Source organism: Capsicum annuum, chromosome 2 (genome assembly GCF_002878395.1).
Source record: "Capsicum annuum cultivar UCD-10X-F1 chromosome 2, UCD10Xv1.1, whole genome shotgun sequence".
In the NCBI taxonomy this organism is placed as follows: Eukaryota; Viridiplantae; Streptophyta; class Magnoliopsida; order Solanales; family Solanaceae; genus Capsicum; species Capsicum annuum.
The window spans coordinates 112,226,347-112,250,764 of NC_061112.1; the positions used below are offsets into that span (position 1 = coordinate 112,226,347).

Below are 24,418 nucleotides of genomic sequence, written 5' to 3' on the forward strand. Positions count from 1 at the left end.
TTGTGAATTTTTTGAAAATCGTGCTTTAAATCAAGCTCTATGAACTACAAGTGGCCTGAATTCTCATGTAACCTAGGATATGTAGGAAATCTAATACCGAGGTCCGTCCATGACTCTATGAAACTCGTGCGAAAACCAACCTCTTTCAGATTCAAATCTATGGTCGGACAAAAATTAGGAACGTCAACCTCTCTTTGCCCAGGGTTACTTAAATCCACCCCATCCAAAGGGAGGGGGCAGCTGTTGACACCTAATTTTTGCCCTCCACAACTAAATTTAATCCTGAGTTTCTTCAGTTTTTAATAAACCAAAATAATTATTTCATCCAAATAGAAAAAAAAACTTAAAATATTTTTCGTACGTGATTTTGTCATTTTAAGTAGCGATTATATTCTATCATGTTCAGTTATACGAGATTATATAATTTGTTACTTAAATATTTATTTTACAAAATATCGGATTTAATTAAGGTTTATCTTGAAAATAAATTCAAATGATTAAAATCTTAATTTAAATATAATTTATTCTCAAAAATAATTTATTTGGATAAATATCCATTCATTTTATTAAATCAAGAAGCTCGGGATAAAAAAAAGTATTAATTTAATTTAGCCAATCTCTTAGATTTGACCATAGTTGAAAATTGGTCATAATTGCAATGCAATTCGTCAATTAATTTTTAATTTGGTCAAAATAAATAAATATGGCTAAATTTTAAATTCCAATTGGGGTTATATTTTAAATAACCCCAAAATTCTCAAGAACTCTCATAACTTTTACCCAATTCCCACCAAAAAATAAATTCAAATTGCATTATTCCCCCGAACTTTATCCTTTTCCAATTTTGAAATTCAAAGATTGTACTACATTGTACTATTTCCCCTCACATTATCTTCCACCTCACGTTATCTTTAATTTTTACATTCCAAAAATCCCCCTAAATGCTTTTTCTCCCACATTGGTAGATGACAAGAAATAAATTTCTATCCTTTTCTATAAATACTTTTCTCCCACATTGGTGAAAAAAGGAAAAAAAATACTTCATTCTCTCCTATAAACAATACCACTACTTTGGTAGAGAGAGGAGCGGAGAAGGAAGAAAAAAAAAGGCTAGAAAGGTGAAAAAAATCCTTTTGAGCAAAAATAGTTATATTTATTTAGTAAAAATTTTTTGTTTCATAAAGTTGATCGGCTAATCAAAATTTTTGAGTTACCGGTGATGTTTTTCGATGGTGGTTGATTCCAATGAAGCTCGTAGTCTCGTTTTGCTGCCCCCAAAAGGTAAACACACCTTTTTTTTTTCTTTTTTTATTATTTTAGTTTTTATTATCGTTTTTCTCTTCATCTTTTTTTTCTTCGTAGTTCGTAGATATAATTTTATTTATTGAGATTGTATGTTGTAGATGGCCTTGAAGGCCCTAGGACGTTGTGGTGTTGATATTCTAATTATTTTCATGTTCATGATATAAAAATAAGCTAGCAATAGTTGTATGTGTCTTTTTTGACTTCATTCTTTGATTATTTTGGATAAAGTTTCAATCTTTGCTTAAAAGATGTATTTATGCTTTTTTTTAACTCATTGTTGTTGGATACATTTGTTCTTAGTATGTAAAGCTATTTTCTTTATGTTTAAAAGAATAGTTAATGTTGAATGTTTTGCCTTTTCACCTTATTCTTTGATTATTTGAATAAAGTTTAGATCTTTACTTGAAAAACGATACCCATTTCTTGTTTAAACTTATTGTTGGTAGATATATTTGTTTTTAGCATGTAACGTTATTTCCTTTATGTTGAAAAGAATAGATAATATTTATTGTTTCTCTTTTCTTACTTTATTCTTTGATTATTTTGGATAAAGTTTAGATCTTTACTTGAAAAATAATACCCACGTCTTGTTTAAACTTATTGTTGGTAGATATGTTTTTTTTTAGCATGTAAAGTTATTTATTTTAGGTTGGAAGAATAGTTATTATTATTTGTTGCGCCTTAATAAAAATAGTAAGTTAAGTCAAGAATATGTCATTTGCTTACTAATTATTTTAATGGATTTCAAAACCCTCATATAAGATATGAAGTGATAGCTTTATCTTTCATCTAAGATGTTTATTCTTCTTTGTTCGCATGTTGTCTTTTCAAAATGATAAGAAAGTTCAAATTTTTGCGGGTAAATAAAATTATTTGGATATTTTTGACTCATGCATAGTATGATTGTGAAACTTTTGCTTTGCATTTTTTATTTGTTGACTCTCATTCTTGTGCAAGTGTGCTTATTCTTGTCATTCAAAAATGGGTTCTTGATAGTTTCTTTTACTTTGAAATATGTCACTTTTATGCCTTGAACATATATTAATTTCTTTATCTTTTCTTTGCATGCAAAAAAAAATATATCTCGAGTTCAAATGGACTCCTCTCCTTCTGCATTTCGTAATGGGTAAATGAGGCTCACCCCTTCGAGTCAAGTTTGAAGTTTAAACCCAAGGTCCATTACATGGCGTGCGGGTGCTAGAAGATAGACAAAGAAGGAAAATGGGTCAAAACTCATTGATGAGGTCACTAAAAGACTTAAAAAGTCTCAATTTTTTTTATTGTCTTCTTTTTATTTATTCATTTAGTCATTTATTTATTCATTCATTTCGGCCTCGAAGCCAAAGTTGTATTTAATACAGGTGGAGCAAGACTCGAGCCAAAGGCTCGATAAATAGTTTAGGACAGGTGAAATGGGTTGGAAGCCCAACTAGACTAGGACAAGTCTCGTTGATTTGGGCCTAATGGCCTAAATCCTTTACTTTCTCCTCCCTTCCCCTTTTATGTGTTTATTTATTTATTAGTTTTGTTTAGGCTTAGTTAAATCCCTACTAAGTCTCCTAAATCTATTTTACACAAGTCTTTTTTTTTTGAAAAAATCAAATCATTATTTCAACAAATTAATCTTTTCGAAGTTAATTAAAAGACGATTTTCAAATAGTCCGGATAACCGCAAGTTAGCGGACGTTTTAGGTGCCTAAATCCTTCCTAAAACGTTAATAGGAACCGCTTATCTAGAATCTCTAACTTAAAATGATTTCCCTGTTTTGAATCGTTTAAAATATTTTATAAAGGTTTCTTAATTCCTTTTCAAAAATTAAGTGGCGACTCTCTTCAAAAAGTCAAAATTTCTCCGCAAAACACCCTCTATTTCCCACCTTTCTTTGAAGATGACCTAACCCTCTTCTCAAGAGCCAGCCCGGAAGCTTGTCAAGCCATAAACTTTTCCCTAACAAACTTTTGTGCTAAATCTGGGCAAAAAGTTAATCCAATCAAATCAAAGATTATTTTCTCCTCCAACTGCAATGTAACCACTATCTCTTCCTGTTCTTTCCTCCTGAACACCTATCCTAGTGATACCTTTGGCAAATATCTAGGTTTTTCTATCTTCCATGTCAAACCCTCTAATACTGACTTCCATTTTGTGATTGATAATATGTTTTCTATCTTCCATGTCAAACCCTCTAATACTGACTTCCATTTTGTGATTGATAATATGTATAAAAGGCTTGGTGGGTGGAAATTGATAATATGCATAAAAGGCTTGGTAGGTGGAAAACTAAGATGCTATCCATGGCTGGGAGGCTGACCCTCACAAAATCTACCCCTAGCTCCATTCTCTCTCGTGTGGTACAATTTATTAAACTGCCTGACAAAATCTCCAAAACCATCAATCAAATCCAAAGGAACTTTGTCTAGGGGAATACTGCTGACAAGAAAAAAAATTCACATGCTAAGCTGGGATAAGATCTCTATGCCCAAGGATAAGGGAGGGTTGGGCCTTCAAAGAAGTGAAATCAGAAATAAGGTTTCCCATGCTTTCCTATCATGGAGAATGTACAACAGCACTCAATCCCTTTGGGCAAGAACACCGTACAATAAATATTGCAGAATCTACCATAGAGAGCCCAACAAACGAATTTGCTCCAAAACACGGAAATGCATTAAAGAAGGTTGGAAGACATGTCTCAAAAACCAAAGATGGACTGTGTTCAGAGGGAACAAAGTTAGATTCTTCGAAGACAAGTGTATCTCTAACCACCAATCCATCAGAAGTTGCGTTGTTGGCCCCCTAAACAAATGGGAGGATAAGTTAACGGTTGATCTCATGCATAACCATGGCGACTGGAATCTTGAAGCCTTATCCTTTGTGCTACCCCAAGACCTTCAAAGAATCATTACCAATACTTACCTCCCCCTCCATACAATTCAGGAAGACCATCTCATCTGGGACAGCTCTACAAATGAGAAATTCACCCTTAAGAGTGCCTATAAATCTATTGAGTCTCTAACAAACACTGCCAGCACAGATCCCGATAAGGATTATCTTTGGATTTGGAGACTCAAGACCCCCAATAAGATCAAAACTTTTCTTTGGATCCTCACCCATAATAGACTTTCTGCTGGGAGCTACTTAGTCACCTAGGTTTGGAGGTCTCTCCCAATTGTAAGCACTTTGTAACTTCTGGAATGATATAGCATCCAGAAGTATATCCATTGCATCCATTGACTCTTCCTCCCTCAACAACTCTAGCTAGCTTAACACCTGGAAATCCCTTAGAAACAAACCCTTCAACACTTGGTACTCCTGGGACACCATTCTCCTTTTCTGTTTCTGAAATATTTGGCTCACCAAGAATGACAATTTGTTCAACAGTAAGGACAACATCATTTCTGTTGACCAAACCCTGGCTCATGCTAATGAATATGCCTTCACCATAGTGAACTTAACCCACACTGTCAAACTTACCTCAACCATTTATCTTAAATGGGAACCCCCTAATTAGGGATACTTTAAGCTTAACACTAGGGGTACTTTAAGCTTAACACCGACACCAGTGTTAAATCTCAGACAAAGACAGGTAGGGTAGAATGGGTCTTTAGAGACCACGAAAGGAATTGGATCGTAGGATTCATGAAGGATCTCCCCCATGTAGATGTTCAGCAGGCTGAACTCTTAGCAATCCTCGAAGGCCTCAAATTAGCCTTCTCTAAACAACTGACCCTTCTCGAAATTAATTCGAATTCTATTTCTACGATCAATATGATCTCCACTAACCACCTTGGTTATTGTAATATCATTTCGGAGTGCAAGTACTTTTTGCAAAAACTGGGCCATCCAACACTGAAACACACATGCAAGGAGCAAAACAAAGTCGCTGATGCTTTAGCTAGCTCCGGTGCGGGGGAGACATGTTTTGATCAAGTGCAAATTTTGACAGTTCCCCCTTTGTTTACGGTGAAGATACTAACAACAGACAAATTGGGAATTGCCTTTCCTAGGAAGTTCACACTTCAGAATGTAATTAACCTAAATAATGCTAATTCTCAGGTTGTACTAAGGGTTCCTCCCGACTTGAACAACTTATCTTGTAACACTGCTACTTAGTTACTAATGTTATATCCCTCTTCACCAAAAAAAAAAAGAGTATATATATGCTTTTTTTTCCATTGTAGGATCTTTCACCATTTTTGCTTTCTTTATGGCCAACGAGCTTCCACATATATGCCTCTTGTCCTCATTACACCTATCACTTATGGTCTTGGGAGTTTCTCTTGCTTGACAGTATTTGATGCTATCATTATAATTTTATTTTAAATTCTTCTCATTTAAGTTTATTCAAGTACATGGGTCAAATGAAATAAGAAAATGCAAATTTGGTCATTAACCTCCAACTAAAATAATGTCTAAAATAATTAAAATTTTGAATAGATTCTCGAAATTGTGCATAACCTCGAGAAAATAATCAAATATATAAATTGATTAAAAAGCACGTCCTAAACCTATTGAAAACATTAGAACACCAATTCAAAGTCGTCTTGATCAAAATTTGACCGTGTTCAAGCTTAATTTTATTAAAACTCTCAAACCTAATTAATGACTTAAATCACTTCCAAATCTCTCGAGAATCGACACTATCTATTTCTGTAAGTCATAAATCATGTCTAAATACTATGAAAAGGATTAAAACAAGAGAAATTCACAAAACGACTTGAAAAATCGTCACACTTAAGTATTTGGATTTAATATATGTAATTCATTGATATATGTATGAATTTTGATGTAGTCATTCTGAAGCAAATTTGATAGTACTTTCTTCTTTTAGTCTTTTTTCATTTTCTTAATTTATTTTCATTAAAATTTAAAGAGCATGAAAAAATTCCCACGAGATAAATGAATTTGATAGCCTTGTCTGTTGGCTGATTTTTTATTTAGTGTTATATCAATCCACGATTATTTATTTTTTAGTTCTTTATAAATTAGTTTTGGATTGTGAATTTGATATTAACTAGTTTAGGTTTACGCGTTTTGTACGTGTATCTCACTTTAATAAGTTCAAACATTACACTAAATAGGATATTTGTTTAACTAATAAAGATGAATATAATAATTAAACTTAATATCTTTTGAATATGTAAAGATAGAGAATTTATTTATTAAATGTAACCTTTACCAAAAATATTTTTAAAAGTCGATCGACATTCACCTACCATCTGTAAATTGCAACAAAATAATACAATGATAGAAACATCAAAATAATACAATTAAATCTAATCTTTACACACAAAAATTTTCTCAAATTCGTCTGACACTCATCTACCATCTGTAAACAATAACAATATAATACGGTAATAGAGATATCAAAATAATACAGCTAAACCTAACCTTTACATTAAAAAATTCCTCAAAGCCAACCAACATTTATCTGTCACCTGTAAACTGCAACAAAATAATACGATAAAAGTGATAAACTCAAATGTTACACACAAAAATTTCTCAAAGCCGATCGAGATTCATCTACGAACTGTAAACTACCACAAAATAATAAACTAATAGAGATATTACGATAATACAATTAAACCTAATCTTTACACAAGAAATTCTTTAAAGCCAACCGACATTCATTTACGACTTGTAGGCTATAAAAAAATAATATAATAGTGATTACAAAGGTTCAATTTTGATCCAACTAACTCTTGTCTGAGCAAAAATTTTGACCCTAGAGAATGAATTTGAATGAAACAAAGAAGATATAAATATATACACACATATTAAATTCTATTATGCTGACAAAAACAGTGAAGAAGTTGAGGGTTAGAAAATCAAGCATCCATCAATCTAGACATGCAATCGAATCAACTTATATGAACACCAATCATATTCTCTCAATAGGCAAACCGGTGTGTTCTCTAGTCGAACGTACCTCTCAATATTTATAAAAGTACTAGTCAAGTGTACGTGCTTTGTACGCATGTCTTGTGTTAACTAATAATAAATTTTTGTAAAAAAAAATATTATTTGTATGTAATAATATTCAATACACAACTTTTTGAAAAAATAACGTAAATTTTTTAAGATAAAAAATGTACTTAAAGAAAAATATGACAACTTACAACACATCTGCGGAATTTGAAGAGGGTAAGTATACACAATCTATATCTAACCTTCAACAAATAAAATATGCATAATACATAAACATGTCATTTAACTTGGCGTAGAATCACATCTATGACCTCTAACTTTCGGCGTGCAAAAGTAGACACTTAAACTTGTATAAAGTTAAACAAGTAAACACACGTATCCTAAGTGGCGTAATACACATAGAACACCATGTAGGACAAGAATTGACCATGTAGGACGTCAAATAGAATATATGTGTCTACTTGTTCAACTTTATATAAGTTTAAGTGTCTACTTGTGCGCACCCAAAGTTGGAGGTCATAGATTTGATCTGAGACCAAGTTAAAGGGCGTGTTTTCACAAGAAAAATTGTCTCTACAATCATAAGATATGTCAAGATTTCACAAAAGAACTTCTCAATTAGCAATTATTTATTAAAAATATATAATAATTTATTTATTGTAAACTTCAAGAACATTCTAAAGTTCAGAAAACTTACCTCAAATCACAAGCAAATTTATCTCTTTCATTGATTGATACTATCAAGATTATAAACATCATGAACTTCATTAAATTTTAGAAAAATTACCTCAAATCACAAGCAAAGTTGTCTCTCATAAGATATGTCAAGATTTCTCAAAACAAACTTCTCAATTAGCAATTGTTTATCAAGAATACATGTAATTTATTTATTGTACACTTCAAGAACATATTGAAGTCTAGAAAATTTATCCCAAATCACAAGTAAATTTATCTCTTTAATCGTAGATATTATCAAGATTGCAATTGGTAGAAAACTCTATACCTAAACTTATTTTTCCTCTACCTAAAAAAACTCGATATTACCAGCTTTAAAACCTCCCGACAAATCCTACAATAAGATCACTAAAAGCTCAAACAATATATGTTTAATATGCAATAAAATATTATATCATGTAGTCTTGCACGTGATAAAAATATATACAACATGTAGGCTTCATAACTTCTTTTTATAACTCTTTATATAGATAATTGAAGTATTATTATTCATGTACGAATCAAACAACTTAGAATGATAGAGTTATATGCAAATTTATATTTTTATTAAAAATAGATTTTTCTACTTTTATGAAGAATAGGTTTTAAGTATTTGTAAAACGTGGCTACATATATTTTAGGAGCATAGTTGAATACTTCCTTAATTAAATAGATTACGAGCATAGGGTCTTCATACTTTTAATAAATTATAGATTATAGATATAGATTATAGATTTCCTTAATAAAGTCCTATTTTAGGAGTATTTTTGTAATTGAATAGTAGAAAGAAAAATATTAATTAATCCTCATACCGTGTATTTTAGGAGTCCCATATATTTTAGAAAGTCTAGATAATATAATAAAAAATAATTAAATAATAAATTTTAAAAAATAATAAAAAAACAAATATAGATATAGATTATAGATACTAGCTCGTTTATATTGAATATTTACATCAAATAAAAAAATTCTATTTGTATGATGCTAAAAAGTTAAATATTTACAATTTGGATGTTTTATCTATAAAGAAAATTATAATTGTATATTATTGAGAATTTAGAAAACAGAAAATACACATCTAATATTATTCTTTATATAAATATAGAATATTTGCATTTCAAATATGACTATATAAGGAATAATATTAAATAAAAATAATACTCATGACTTTATTCAAATTTATATTTATATTATATGAAAAAGATGATAGTCAAACTTTATATTATGTCAAGCAACTTTTTTTTTTTAAAATTATGGTGTCCAAAGTCAAGTGACATATTAAAAATGAACTACTTGACACTATTAGAAAAAAATAAAATATATGCCACTTAAATATCATTAAATAACATTAATTATAGCTTTATGTTACAAAAGAATTAAAATATTTACAGTTTAAATATAATAAAATAAAAGAAAATTATAGGTGTATGTCTCTAAGAAATTAGAACACAAATTATTTATCTAATTTTATTTTTTATATGAACGCTAGAATTTTTACAGTTCAATTATTATCGTATCATAAAAAATATTACATGATAAAAAGTATTCTTTTATTTTTATATGAATTATAAATATTTTCAGTTTCAATATTACTACATATGGAATAATATTAACATAATAAATAATATTGATGATTTAATTCTTATTAACTAACTCCAAGATTCTTGCAGAGCTAATTAAGATACATAGAATTGAAAAGTAAATAATCAAGTTGTGTTAGGTATATTTTAATATTAAAATTAAATTGCATGATAATTAATGGACATAAAGTGAAGATAGTGATGTTATTATATTTTGATAACCCTTGTAATTTCTAACACTTTATTTGTTTATTATTTACCACATTATTTTGTGTCTTTAATCTTATGAGTTAGTGATAAGAATGTGGTCATAAGTTTCTTCTAACTTCTACCATTGTTCTACCTCTTTATGTATTGTAACTCATATAACATATGAAACTCCTAAAACATTCATCTTCCTCACTTAATATCCATTACTCCCTCGATTACTAAATGGAAGAATACTACACTTATATACATGGTGTTTTCTTCCTTGTGTTAAAGAACATATAAAAAGAGATGAGTTATAGTATATTGTGAGTGATGAGAAAAAGATGATAAGTGAAAGAGAGAGTTGAGATCACATAAAAAATATTCTAAATCTTTAACTATATTCACTATACAAAAGAGAGTAACTATATTGGTGAAGGAGAGAGTTGGGACAAAGAAAAATATTCTAAGTTTTGAACTATATTCACTATACAAAAGAGAGTTTTACCATGTTGAAGGAAGGTGTTTTTGTGGTGGAGCTTTGGACTCTTCAACTAATTCAGAGTTGCTTGAGTTGTACATCGTTGATGGCTTGTTGTATCCTGGAGGGGACAAATCAAGAGATATACTGTTGGATCGGTGTAGATTATGCCACAGTGGACTTGAATGTCCTTAAAGAGAGTGAGATATCCGTTTATCAACAAGAAGAAGATTATTTTTTTTGTTTATTTTCTTATTTCAGCTGTAATTTAATTATTATGGTATATTACACCAACAATTTTAAGGAGAGTCGTATTTTGTTACAGTTTAAAAAAATGCGGATATTAAGATGGAGATCTCAACATCTCAACATCACTGGTCTCTTCAAGAGAGCTGGAAGGGAAGAGATGAAGGGTAAAATATTTTCTACTTTCTCAACTCGAGCGGTGGAAAGGTAAAAAAATTTCTACTTGTTTTGGAAGAAAGATAAAAAACCTTCTACCTAATATTTTTAATGAATATAAAGTGGTATTTAAATTCTTGAAATAGTGGGGCTAATGAAATGAAAAAATATATCATCATGAAAAATGTAATGTTTGTACTTTTGAGAATGTGTTTTAAAAAAAAAAAAGTGTTACAAATGCATAATTAATCTTGGAGTAAATTACATGCCATTATTAATTTGCATATGACTTGATATCTTTAAATCTGACTCTAACATATTATCAAAGAAAGGATAAAAAATATTGAGTAGCCATTTGATATTAAATATTTGGGTGAGATAAATTTTATTCTAGGAATGAAAAAATACATAAATCATGTGATCAACTTTTTCTTGATATGTTACATTATGGTAAAAAAGAAAAATTTGTGAAATACAATTTTGTTGATTGCATGAGCCATGCAACTTCTTTTGATTCAAATATGTGAAAGTAGTGTGAAAAAAGAGTTAACTAGCCTAATAAAATATGAGATATGTGGCTAGTTGCATTTTGTCTGAAATTATGTAAAAGTACTTAAGCAGGTTATACAAGCAAATCGGATATATTTACTTGAAAAAAAGTTATGGCTTGTTTTATTAAGATGCATCCTGCTGTATTTAAAAATATTTTTGATGCAAAATGAAAAAAAAAAAACTTGGTGCTATTTGTTGAAATAAAAAAATAAATTATTATTTGCTAACTTTATCGTGGAGGTTGAACTAATAATTTTAGATTCAACTAGTGAAAAAGTGAATTAATCAATCACTTCATTTTGAGAAATTAATTTCTCTAGTTTTGAGTTATTGTGATAGCACCAATATTATTGATAAAGTTTGAAGTTGTCATTACAACAGTAAATTTAAATTCGTGAGAATAAAATAATATTGTGATATTATATTTGACAAGTGGTATCACTAACATTGAGTATGTCAAATTATGTGATTATCTTGCAGATAAATTAAGCAAGACCTTGGCAAGATAAATGGTCTGAATCACATCGAGGGAGAGGAAAGAAGCCTATAAAAAATTAATAGTCATATATGAGGAAACCAAACCTGGAGATTAGAGATCATATAACCAGGTTCAATGGAAAGAAAGAATCATATGATGACTTGGTGTGTGATGCACTATTATTTAATCCTTCATATGATGTGAGTGCATTTTGTTCCTGTAATGATTTGTGAAGGTTGAGTCTAAGAACTCTTAATGAAATTTTATATCTCGTATGAGTGGGGTGTCAAAATTACAAGACCACCCTTAAGAGATTCCACCTATGTGGGTGTGGAAGTAGGCCATTTTCTATGAAAATTGGGCTTATTCTCAAAAACGCTCATGAAAAATCGGGATAGTACATGACCGTAACGTACTGACTATTAAAACTTATGTCAACACCTTGATTGTTGTGTGTAAGCAATGATTCTTTATTTTCCTTAAGCAGTCTTAGTTCAAGTCTTAGTCATTACTGACTCTGGAGTAAAGGCTACTGTATTACTAAATGAAGGTTCAATACAGAGCACACCTTAATTATTCACAATAGTCTCCTATCAACTAAATTGGTAAATTCTCTTATTTGAATATAAAAATAAGTGGGGGAATGTTGGTGGTGTGGTGCTTTTTAATATTAAAATTAAATTGCATGATAATTGATGGACATAAAGTAAAGATAGTGATGTCATTATATTTTGATAACTCTTGTAACTTCTAACACTTTATTTGTTCATTATCTACCACATTATTTTGTGTCTTTAATCTTATGAGTTAGTGGTAAGAATGTGGCATAAGTTTCTTCTAACCTCTACCATAATTCTACCTCTTTATGTATTGTAACTCATATAACATATGAAACCCCTAAAACATTCATCTTCCTCACTTAATATCCACTACTCCCTCATTTACTAGATGAAAGAATACTACACCTATATAAATGATGTTTTCTTCCTTGTATTAAAGAATATATAAAAAGAGATGAGTTATAGTATATTGTGAGTGATGAGAAAAAGATGATAAGTGAAAAAGAGAGTTGAGACATAGAAAATATTCTAAACCTTCAACTATATTCACTATACAAAAAAGTGTAATTATATTAGTGAAAGAGAGAGTCGAGACAAAGAAAAATATTGTAAGTCTTCAACTCTATTCACTATACAAAAGATAGTTTTAACATATTGAAGGAAGGTGTTCTTGTGGTGGAGTTTTGGACTCTTTAACTAATCCGAAGTTGCTTGAGTTGTATATCGTTGATGGGTTGTTGTCCTGAAGGGGACAAGTCAGGAGATATACTGCTGGATCAGTGTAGATTATGCCGCAGTAAACTTGAATCTCCTTAAAGAGAGCGAGATATCCGCGCCTCAGCCAAGAAGAAGATTTTTATTTTTATTTTTTAATTTCAACTGTAGTTTAATTATTGTGGTATATTACACTAACAAATTGTAATCAAGAGATATATTTGGAAAGGGAAGGGTCGGGATAGGGGGTAAGGGAAGGGTCGGATAGAGAGTGGGGTAAGAAAAAATTTGAATTTTTTTGGAAGGGGATCTGGTAAGGGATTGGGGTCGAGATAGGGATGAGGTAAGAAAAAAACTTGAAATATTCTTTTAAAAATTAAATATTTTTTTAAATGGGGGTGGTAGGATTCGGGGTCGGGATATGGGGTTGATTTTGAGAATTGTATGGACATTTCAATTTGAAAGTGAGGTTGAAAGAGAGTTTTGAAAAATATTTTCTTATTTTTTGAAGGAAGGTCATTTTCCTTAAATTTGAAGAAAATAATTTAATTTAAAAAATATTTTTAAAACATTTAAGTTAATTAAAAATAAAAAAATATTTTCCAAAAATTATTTTCCTTCATACCAAACACACTCTAGTTTTATCGTAAACAGTTCGCATAACTAATTCTCAGTCATAAAGTTGAGCCTTCAGCTACATCATCGATTTTTAAAAAGCTCAAAATTATTAGGCAAACTAGCTTGGTGAACCTTGTACTTAGTTTGGTTTATAAAGTGGATACTCCTACTTAGATTTTTATCATCTGAACCCCTCAACTCAATAAAACTCAATATTTTAGGACTCTCTGACCGTTGACCAAGCTTATGTGGCACAAATCGATTGAGTAGGACGAAATGCGTGAGTGCACGCACCTGGAGTGTGAATGAGGATTTTTTTTTTCATATTTTTACATTAAAGCAATTAAAAAAATAAAATTAAAAAGAAAGTAAAAGCCAGCCCCCGACCCCCCACCCCACCCCCACAAACCATCATTGCAGCTCCCACAATTAAAAACAAACAGAAGAAAACAACCATTGCAACTTCCACAATTAAAAACAAACAAAGGGTAGAGGGTTTTAGCAAATTATCAACGACCACCGCTAATGCATTCACGAGCAAAGTGCCCGTCTTCACCACACTTGAAGTAAACGCCTCCGTTGTCTTTGCCACCACCACCACCCTTGTTGCAATAACGAGCAAAGTGTCCAGACTCACCACACTTGAAACAACCACCTCCTCCTCCACCACTGCCTCTACCATCACCACCACATCCAGATGCCCCGTCTCCCATCCCCCACCCAACACCACTACCACAACATCAACTAACCATTTTCACCCTTGTCCTCCATCCTACCCCGCACCATAACCACCACATCATTAGTACCAAATAAATCATCCAATGTACATAAGTTTTTCAAGTATCCGATTTGAAGAGAAATTCATGCTTCTTGTAGAAATCCAAGATTTGGGCATAAGCAATTGAAGGGTAAATTGAGTGATTCAAAGAGAAATTCATGCTCCTTATAGGAATTCGAGATTTGGATATAAGCAATTGAAGAGTAAATTGGATTATTCAACTCATAAAATGGATAATTCGATTCGAAAAGAAAGAGAAATTTTTCTTTTTTCAAAAAGATTGCTTTTTGATACAACAAAAATTCAACCTTTTTTTTTGTTTTGAATATCAAGAAAATATTTTGGTGACTGTTGAAGCTGATTTCGTTGAAAATACAGTGGTGTTTCATTGAACATCTGACAATTTTTTTCTGAAAAAAATGGTGTGTGTGTAAGAGAGAATTCAACCTTGGAGATAACATTGAAGAAGATGAAGAACAAATGGAAGATAGATTTCTTAGGAAGTGTATTGAATTATTTGGAAAAAGAGGTGGTTAAAATGAATTATTTTAACATTAATTTATTACAAGGCATTTAAAAATGATGTGAAATTTAATGTAGTATTTTAAAATGACGTGGAGGTGAGTGTCTTACACACACCGAAATAGGGTTTAAAATGTTGAATTTTGATGGGTTGAGGGGTTCAGATGACAAAAATTTAAGTAGGAGTATCCACTTTACAAATCAGACTAAGTACAAGGTCCACCGAGCTATTTTGCCAAATTATTATAAGAGAACAAAAATGGAGATTTGCTTTACTTTAAATAATCAGACATCTGACTATTGTTTTGTATGACTGCACTTGGTGATTAATAAATCAATTGTTAGTTACCAAATAAAAGAATAAAAATGGAGGAGAAAGAAACAATAGATAAAGAAAGAGTTGCAATTGTATTTCCTTTAAATACATCAAATGTTTTTTCCAACTTACGAATTTAATGAATCCTTTAGAAACAAAGAAATGATTCAAATTATTCATACCACAAACTACTTACGATGGAATCACACTTTGAATCTACCAAAACTCAAGACATAGAGTCAACAATAAGTTTAACAAAATAGTAGAAGAGTGAAATTTCAAATTAAGCTTGACTAATTTCCCTTAACAAAAGGAAAAAAAAAAAAAGTTTCAAGTGAAATGGATAATTTTGTTTAATCCTAAATATCCTTTTACTGACAAAAGGAAATAAAATATGTTGAAGCTCAATCTCCAATATTTAAAAAGAGAAAAAAAGAAAAAGTAGAAAGAAGAGAGGGGGTAATCATGAGTGTTTCCTAATTCAATATCTAATCATTATTTTAACTCAAATTATAATATATTTAATTTAAAAGAAAAGATTTATTTAGCAGATTAATTCACTCCTTAATTGAAAGCGTTGAAAAAGTCAAAGTGAATTTTTGCAAACAAAATCCAATGACGTGTGCTCTCAATTTTTAGTGGCGTGAAAGAATAAACAGAATCTTTTCTTAAATCGAACAAATACGTCATTTATTAAGTGGTTTTCCTTTCCTACATGCCACTCTTTGTAACTTTTGTGCACTTGACCATCTAATTCTGCCACATCATATTATCTGATGGTTCGTTTTGTTCTTTAATAATGGTACTGTTTTTAATTTTTATAAGATATTCGATAATCATATTCGAGTCGATTAATTCAGATTCACGTTGGATAAAGCTTGTGCAAAGTGATGCTCCTTCAAAACCAAGACATCTAATTAAAGGAGGAGCAACCTTATCTACTGTACACGTCCTTCTCTGCTAATTGTACTTTTTTATTATTTCTTCTGTGTTATTATATGTGACACTATTTGACGCAGCACAATATTTAAGAAAAAATAATTTTTCGAGATTAATGATCTAAAATAATTTTTAGATATTTATGTGATTATTGATCATTTCATTAATTTTAAAATTAAATTATTTTTAATTACAGTACAATGACTTCTTTTTTTGACAAAATAAAAAGAAGTCGACGGAGTACCTATTTTTTTGGTAAAATATTTCTAAATAGGTTATATTGTTGATTTGTAGTTCTATCTGCCAAGTCATATCTAAATAGTAGGAACTTTTTAGCTGTTTTCATGCTATGAAGTGGAAGTGAATAGCTTTTCATATTTTTGTTTTAGTATTTTGAGTAGCTTTTTTTTTGGGGGTTTCATTCGGTGTTTGGTGTCCGTATTGGAGTTCCGACTAATTTAGATCGCGTGTTGCAGGGCCCATTAAGGTGGCAGCACTCGCAACAGAGTTTTCTCTGTACTCAGGGTCGAATTCTCGACCTCCAGTTAAAGGTGGAGCAGCCTCATCCACTGCACTACAACCCATGTTGGTATTTTAAGTAGCTTAATATTTGCTCTTGATGCTGGAAAGATAAATCTATGTCATACAGTTTAACTGATTTATTTTCTCACTTCGGAGATCAATTAAATTAATGGACTTTTTTACGCAAAATACCTAATGTTTTGGTCTTTTTGTTTTTCTGTTTTTGAATAATATTTTTCTGGAAATTAAAAAAAAAAAGATAACAATGTCTTTCTTCATAAATAAACTCTCTTTTTTTTCTTAAATTAAAAAGAAAGAAAATGGAAGAAGGATTAGTATTTAGAGGAATCAAACCCTTAATCAAGCCAATTAAATTTTTTTCATAAATAAATAAACTTTTGGAGGACAATTAACAAACTTTTTTTTAATGTCTCAACCAAGAAAGGACAATTAAAATATTTGGTAAACTTACAAAAGTGTTTTTAAAAAAATAAAGAAGTTGAAGAGAATTTTTTTTTTCACGACAAAAATATCCCTATCACTCTCTCTCACACATATATCTCTTATTACTTAATTTACCATATCTTATAAGTTTAGTTTTAAGAAACTATACTTCATATTTACATCATAATTTTTTATTTAATTTTATGATTATATTTTATTATTACTATTATTATTATTTTATTTTCATCTATTTTTTAATAAATTTAAAAATATCATTGATGATGATATTTAATTAAATAAAAATAAAATTTTAATTAAAAAATTATAATAGATATTTAAAATAAATTTTCTCTATAAATTGATTTTAGTAGTAAAAGTTTATTAATACATGTTCTTTGTGATTATTTGACTCAAAAAAATACTTCTTGAAAAAAATTATTCAAATACTTTTTAAATAAATTTATCAAACACAAATTATTTTTTTTCAAAAGATATTTTATAAAAATAGTTATCAAATAAACAGTTACTAATAGTTATTTTGTTGGTGAGAAATAAAATCCTAAACAATAAGGAAAAAAAAAGAGCAAGCCTGTAGAAGAGTATTTCCCTTGCTAGTAAAACCAACCACGTATAAGAACCACCCACCACAACTACTGATGCTTCTCTCTCTCTCCCTCTTCTAATCTGAACAACAACAATGATAATTTAGTAAAAGCTCTGCTCCTGTAATCTTGTCAGATTAAATTTTTTCTTTACTACTAATATACTCCTGTACATACATACACAGATGTATTAACAGTTTCTTTATATAACATGATTCAGATGGAAAAATTCTTTTCATATATAAGGTGAAACTCCAGACCGGACCAGACCCACATCCTCTGGTACGGAAGCTTCACTCTTTTTTATTTGTTTCTTTTGGATTCAATTCATTGTTTCATTCGTTTTTCTTGTATTTATTATTACTTATTTATGGAACTTGTTTTTTGTGATAATGAAAGGTGTTCAATTAGGTAGCTCAGTGGGGTTTCTTTCTTTGACTTTTTGTGAGTTAAGAGTTTTACAAGGAAGAATTGTACTTTTTTTTTTTTTTTTTAATTTTATCCCTTTTGAGTTTTAAGAGTGTTTTTCACTTGCTCTTTGTGTTTTGTGGATCTAGCTATAATGGGTATTTCTTGAATTTTGGTACAGGAGCTTTGAACTTTTGGAAAGATCAAAGCTTTTGAGGAGAATGATCTTGTTTCAACCAAGATTCTAAGGTCTTTTTGGGTGATTACTGATGGGTTCTTCTTAGGTTGGTATTCAATTGTTGGATTGTAAAGTTATGGATTTTGGATATGTATTGTAAAGAGAAAGTTGGTGTCTTTGGAGGAGTAGAGTTGCCCAAAATATTTGTGGGTAATTGTTTGCGTCTTTGAATATGGAAGGACAAATGGCTAATGGTGATGAGTTGTTGGTGAATATAGAAAATGAAGTGAAATTAGAAGAAGATGACGAAGAAGATTTTTGTAGCTGTTGTGAAGATGAGGAGGAGTTGGAAGGTAAGGAGGAAGCAACTATGGAGGGAGAAGAGGATGAAGTAACAGAGGACGAGAAGGAATCAGAAAGGGAAAGTTGTGAATTAGTTCTTGGTGAACATTCTGTAAAATTGTTCTTTAAGGGGATTTCTGTATCTGGTCCTGGAGATTCTGGTTGCAGGATATCAGGAATTGGAGTGGTTATGGAGAGGGCAGGAAGTGATCCTCCTATTCAAATCCAGAAAAAGCTTGATTTTTATGTGGAAGAATTTGTGGCAGATTATTTGGCTTTGATGGATGGACTACTGGAAGCTGTGAAGAACAAGATTAGAAAAGTTTACGCCTTTACTGACTCTGAGATTTTATACCAGCAGGTGAGATGTCTGTTCTCTGCAAGATATGTGTATCTCAATGTTTGCTTTTTCAGTTCAATGGGTTGAATCGTTACCTTTGTGAAATTGTTTTTCCTTTTGCAACTGGAACATTTGTAGATGAACAACTTATTATCTCTGCCACCCTCAATGAAATTGAATCTTTACCTATAATAAAAGTTCAGAGTATTTTGCAAATCTGCCTTTATTGAATTTCTCAGTTGAAAATTAACAAAAATTTCAGGCTTTCTTGGTTAGTTTATCTTTATTTGATAAGCCAAGAAAATTTATTGATTATACACCAAGATGGTGGCCCGTTACAAAGTAGACGTTGGAGTCTAATTTGGATGCTTGAGTTTGTACAACAGTAGGGTATGTTCCTACCTCAAAAACAGAACTATCTAACTACTTTTTCCCCCTCTTTTGTAGAATCTCATTGACAACTTAATTACTTATTTGGATGTTACTGTAATAAGTGCTTCATTGATTTCACTTGCACTAAATTTGTTCAGCGGTAGTATCATTTGTTTATTTACGTTGTTTTTATGGTAATGTTTAATTTGCATTGTTTGATGGTAATTAATTTGATCAGATTATGCATGAAAAGAGCCTTGATAATCCTCTCCTCATGGCATTGCGGCAGAGGATCCTGGATCATGCTAATGATCTGGAAGCTTTTGTTCTGAAACTTGTCCCTAATACTGGTCTAGCAAAGGCGTTGGACTTGGCCAAAGTAGCAATAGGGGTTGTTTCTTCCCATGTTGAAGGAGATGAATCAACTGAAAATTGTCCAATATGCTGTGAGGATAAACTTTTAATGATGGTTACCACATTGAAATGCACCCACAAGTTCTGTTCTCACTGTATGAAAACTTATGTCGAGGGTAAACTCCAATCTGGTCAAGTCCCCATTAGGTGCCCTCAGCTAAAATGCAAGTACTTAATCTCTGCCTCTGAGTGTATATCTTTTCTCCCACTTAACTCTTATGGATCGTTAGTGAGGGCCCTTGAAGAAGCAAATGCTCTCAACTCAGACAAGCTTTACTGCCCATATCCAAATTGTTCTGTTCTTCTGGACCCTCATGAATGTATGTCAACTCGGGCTAGTTCATCAAGCCCGTCAGAGAATAGTTGTGTGGATTGTCCAGTTTGTCAGAGGTTCATGTGTGTGGATTGTAGGGTCCCGTGGCATTCTTCAATGACATGTGAAGACTACCAAAATCTCCCTTTGGAGGAGAGGGAAGCTGGTGACATAACTTTGCATCGCCTGGCACAAAATAAGCGATGGAGGCGTTGTTCCCAGTGCAGGAGGATGATTGAGCTCACACATGGATGCTTTCATATGACATGCTGGTAATATATGTGGTTCCTTCATACTTTTTAATGCAAGATTCAGGGTCCTATATAGGCTTTTGAATCAATGAGAATATTGCATTGACATTCTGAATATTTTAGCTACATTTTTGTTTTTCATATCATAAACTGGTACATCCTTAGCTGATTATTTTTTCCTGGAAACTGTTGAGATTTTGGAACATAAGGTCTTAATGCCAGATACTCGTTGTCAGACAAAAGGACTTTTAAACTCAGGAGCTTGGAAACCAAAGGATTCTTCTTATTACTTGGAAACCAAATGTTGGTTCTCTAGGAATGATCGTCTATATCTGATACAAAGAGAACTATCTTTCCTCTTTATATTCTACTCTCCTCTTGCATGAGAACCATCAAGGAGGATATCTCTTTTTTTCTTTTTTATCAGGAAATAAGTTTTTTTAACATTTCAGTTAGGTAACTTTTTTTAACACTTGCAAATTTTCTCTGGTAAGGCTTAATCTTGCATTTTATCTGCACCTCATCCAACTGCCTGGAAAATGTCAAGCGCTTGAAAATCAAAGTTACTATTGAGAGATTCTGGAAGAAGATTTCTTGTGATGCTGGTAGTGCTTATTAATACTAGTTTATCACCCCCTAATGGAAATCCTACCCTTCCTAGAATAGAGTTGGAGATATCTGTTTACTCACTGGTGTTATTTCCCATACAATGTTAACTATGAAAGCTTATTCTTCAAAACCACAGTATGATATTGAATCTTTAGTTGACTTATTTGTAAAATAATGTATATACATATATACTGTCTGTGTACGTGTACATATACACATACATATTTAGTGGTTAGTAGATCTGTCATCCTTCTGTAACTTCTTATTGCCCCCAAAGGCTTGACAGACAATTTACTCAACGTGATTATTACAGTTTAGTGACCAGATCACCCTTTACTTTGAGATTCAGATTTCCCAAGATAGCAAAAACATCATATAAATTAGGGCTAGGATGTTCCATTTTGGAATTATCTGATACTGGGAGAGGGGAGTTGGAGACTCTCCCCAAATTACAGCTGGTCCGAAATAGCTGAAGGCAGAGACGACTGCCTGGGTACCCTGGGTGAGAAGCTTGGAGTTAGACGTACAAGATGTCCTTCCTGTGCATTATAGTTCAATCATGAGTTTAAGAAACGCTCTCTGCTAGCTTGATGTAAAGCAGAGAAGCAGGAAGGGTTTAGTCGAGATGTCCTTAGTAGTTTCAATATCAGTGTTGTCTATTGTAGTTACGTTAATATCATACACAGAGTCTTTTACAAAAATTGCATCTGTTAAGCATATGAACAAGGATTCCACGATTGAAAAAATGGGTTGTCTGGCTGCAAGTGTTGAAAATAGCTGCTGTTATTAAGGAAACCCTCAAAGGATCAATAGATCGGACTTGATGGGAAGGTCATCTTAGGGCAAGACTATCTTTTGTAATTTTGAGTGTTGAATGTTGGATTACATCTATGCTTTGTGTTATCATCAGATAAGCTTTTACTGTATCCTTAAACTTTAGTAGTTAAAGCTGAAGTCGTATAAGTTACAGGTGATCATTTGATCTCCTACAAGTACACTGCTTCAGCTTTAACTACTAAAGTTTAAGGATCAGAGGATTACAACTGTCGCTTTTTCAAACAAAGAAGCTGAAGTCATATAACAGCTGGCAATATAATTGTTACATCAGTCTCAAGGCTTGAGTGGTGATCCAATTTTTCGGAAATTAGTTCCGTGTGTCAGAGTCAATAATTTCTAGCAGTCAAGTGCTTTTCTGGGTTCCAAGTATTTATCTTGTTTATACATGAGGCTGACTTGTGCTGTATTCGTCTCTTTCCAAACGGTTGGACCTCTCAAACCTTCAAACCCACCTCCTGCCTCTGACTCTACTAATACTGATGCTACTACTTCTTTCTCCTTCATCTACTGCTTACACTACAGTTAGGTAGGCTTTATTTTTTAACAAGTAACCAAGCAGGCTAAATATGTAGTGGGTTTACAATTAGCCATTTAAATATTTAATGAGATTTGAAGTGGGCAGGGAAATGACTGAAACAAAAGAAAAGCTACTTAAATCAGAAAAAGGGGATAGAACAGTAGGTTTATGACAGTATAAGAGCTGGGTGCATGCAGATTAAAGAAACTAGAACCTACAGAACATAAATTTTGAAAACTGATTCGTGTCTAACCAGTTGGGTGGTAGTTTGAGGAACAAAACTAATAACTTGGTGAGTAAAATTACATTGACTTAACTTGCGCTCTGACAGTTGGCTTATTAGAGATTTTGAAGGTGGGGACAGCTGGTGGTTGATTGGATATAGAGGAGAGAACAGTTGAATCATAACTGATATTTCGCTTGACCTATTCATTCATAATTGATTTTTCTTGACCTATTCATGACGTCTTCAACAGCACTAAATTGGAAAAGGCACATTGTTTTAGATAGTTGGGTATGTTTACGTCAGATACCCTAATGGTCTATAAAGATGGTTCTTGATGGAGCTTGAACTGTTCAGTCAAGCATTAATTCTCAAGAAAAATCAACCATATTTGACTTCTAGAGATCTTTCTTTTTGTGAGTGTTTGAATTCATTAGTACGGCCATCTGCTATGTTTGCAGAGGAAAAATGCATTCCGATAGGATAATCTATCTGAGCATCAGATGAGTGTCTGGAATCTAATTGATGATATGTGACTAAATGCATATACTGCCCCTTTATATCTCGTTCAGTATATATTTTGCTGAAATGGAAGAACAATGATTTTAAGTATTGACAGCTTTAGTGCTTGTTTAAAAACTGGCAGGTGTGGGCATCAATTCTGTTATTCTTGTGGTGCTGAATACAGCGACGGCCAACAGACATGTCAATGTGCATTCTGGGATGAGGATTATTCTCAAGATTTGGCAACTCAACCGACACAACAGTTTGAGCAATGGGCATGGGACTCATTCGAGTCGCTGCCTATGATGATGGATGCATATTCAGATGAAGAGAGATCTCAGCTGGCTTTGATCCAGAGATTTCTCGCTGGTGGATTCAGTCTTACAGACCACCAAGGTTACCAATCCCCACCACGTTGTACAGATTCTTATGTCGATGCCATGAAGGATCTCCATCAGCTTCCATGGCTAGAACGGTTCGTGTCTGTGATCAGCGACAATTACTATGAAGAACATATCCAGTGAAGTATAGAAAGATCTGAAGCCATTTAGCATTTGTAAAACACTTTTCACATTGGGAGATAAATGAGTATCTCACTCTCTAGACTCCTTGAATAGTTGAGCAAATAGGCCCCTTCATAATGTCCTCTTTCATTTGCTTCATGCTAAAAGAGCTGTTGGGCCTTTTCCCCCTCTCCTCTTTCCATCCCAATTGTATGATGCATTGGAAGTTGCAAAGAAAACTGATGAGCAGAACAGCATAAATCGAAGTAGACATTTATACTCACATAGTTGCCTATGGACTTTGCTTGGTTGATTTAATTAGTCCCTACGATTTGTGGGCGGTTAGTATAAAGAACTTGTATACTATCAGTTCAAATTATAGAACCTAGGCCATTTTACCCTCCATATCAAGCTTGATGTGGTAATCTGGAATCTGAAATGTTGATCTTCTATAATCAGCGAAACTGCACTGTTAGTGTTGAAGTTTTCTAAACTACTAGCTTACATAAACAAATAGCTCTTTACACTGCTAGTTTACGACTTGGTCTCAATTTTAATTTAGTTGTTTAATCAGGTTAAATGAGATTCCCATTAAGCTTTTTGAATTTATCATTTATATTAGCTAATTATTTCCTCCCTCTCCCCCTGGATTATAGCTAAATGATATGGCGATTTTTCACTTGGATGTCAGCCAGATGACAGTTAATTGTTGTTTTAGAAGTTCACTTATGGTGAAGTTTTAAACTTCAATAGTAGTAGTAACTGGTAAAGAGTACAATGACAAAAATAAACGCCCTAAAACTTTATGGTTGATGGAAAAAAGTACCAAAAAGGCTATACGGTTGCCTAGTAAAAGTAGTATTTACTAAAAGTTACGAATTAAGATACGGAAATCAAAGTGAGACATCATTATAGTTAGGCATAATACATAAGCACGAACTTTAACTTAACACAAAATTATAACTTTG

At 31.9% G+C, this 24,418-nt stretch overlaps 1 protein-coding gene across 2 annotated transcripts; it reads left to right on the forward strand.

Moving 5' to 3' along the window:
• The first annotated feature begins 17,622 nt into the window (after window positions 1-17,622).
• LOC107858970 (E3 ubiquitin-protein ligase RSL1) lies at window positions 17,623-23,733 on the forward strand. 2 transcript variants are annotated; one of them, XM_047406620.1, is made up of 5 exons: window positions 17,655-17,745; window positions 17,860-17,921; window positions 18,229-18,928; window positions 19,518-20,278; window positions 23,090-23,733. In XM_047406620.1, exons 3-5 carry the CDS (start codon window positions 18,458-18,460, stop codon window positions 23,469-23,471), a joined length of 1,614 nt encoding a protein of 537 aa, XP_047262576.1. In that variant the 5' UTR covers window positions 17,655-17,745; window positions 17,860-17,921; window positions 18,229-18,457; the 3' UTR covers window positions 23,472-23,733. The 2 variants fall into 2 exon arrangements, with proteins under 2 accessions (XP_016559292.1, XP_047262576.1); XM_016703806.2 differs by having other exon boundaries at window positions 17,623-17,921.
• The last annotated feature ends 685 nt before the right edge of the window (window positions 23,734-24,418 follow it).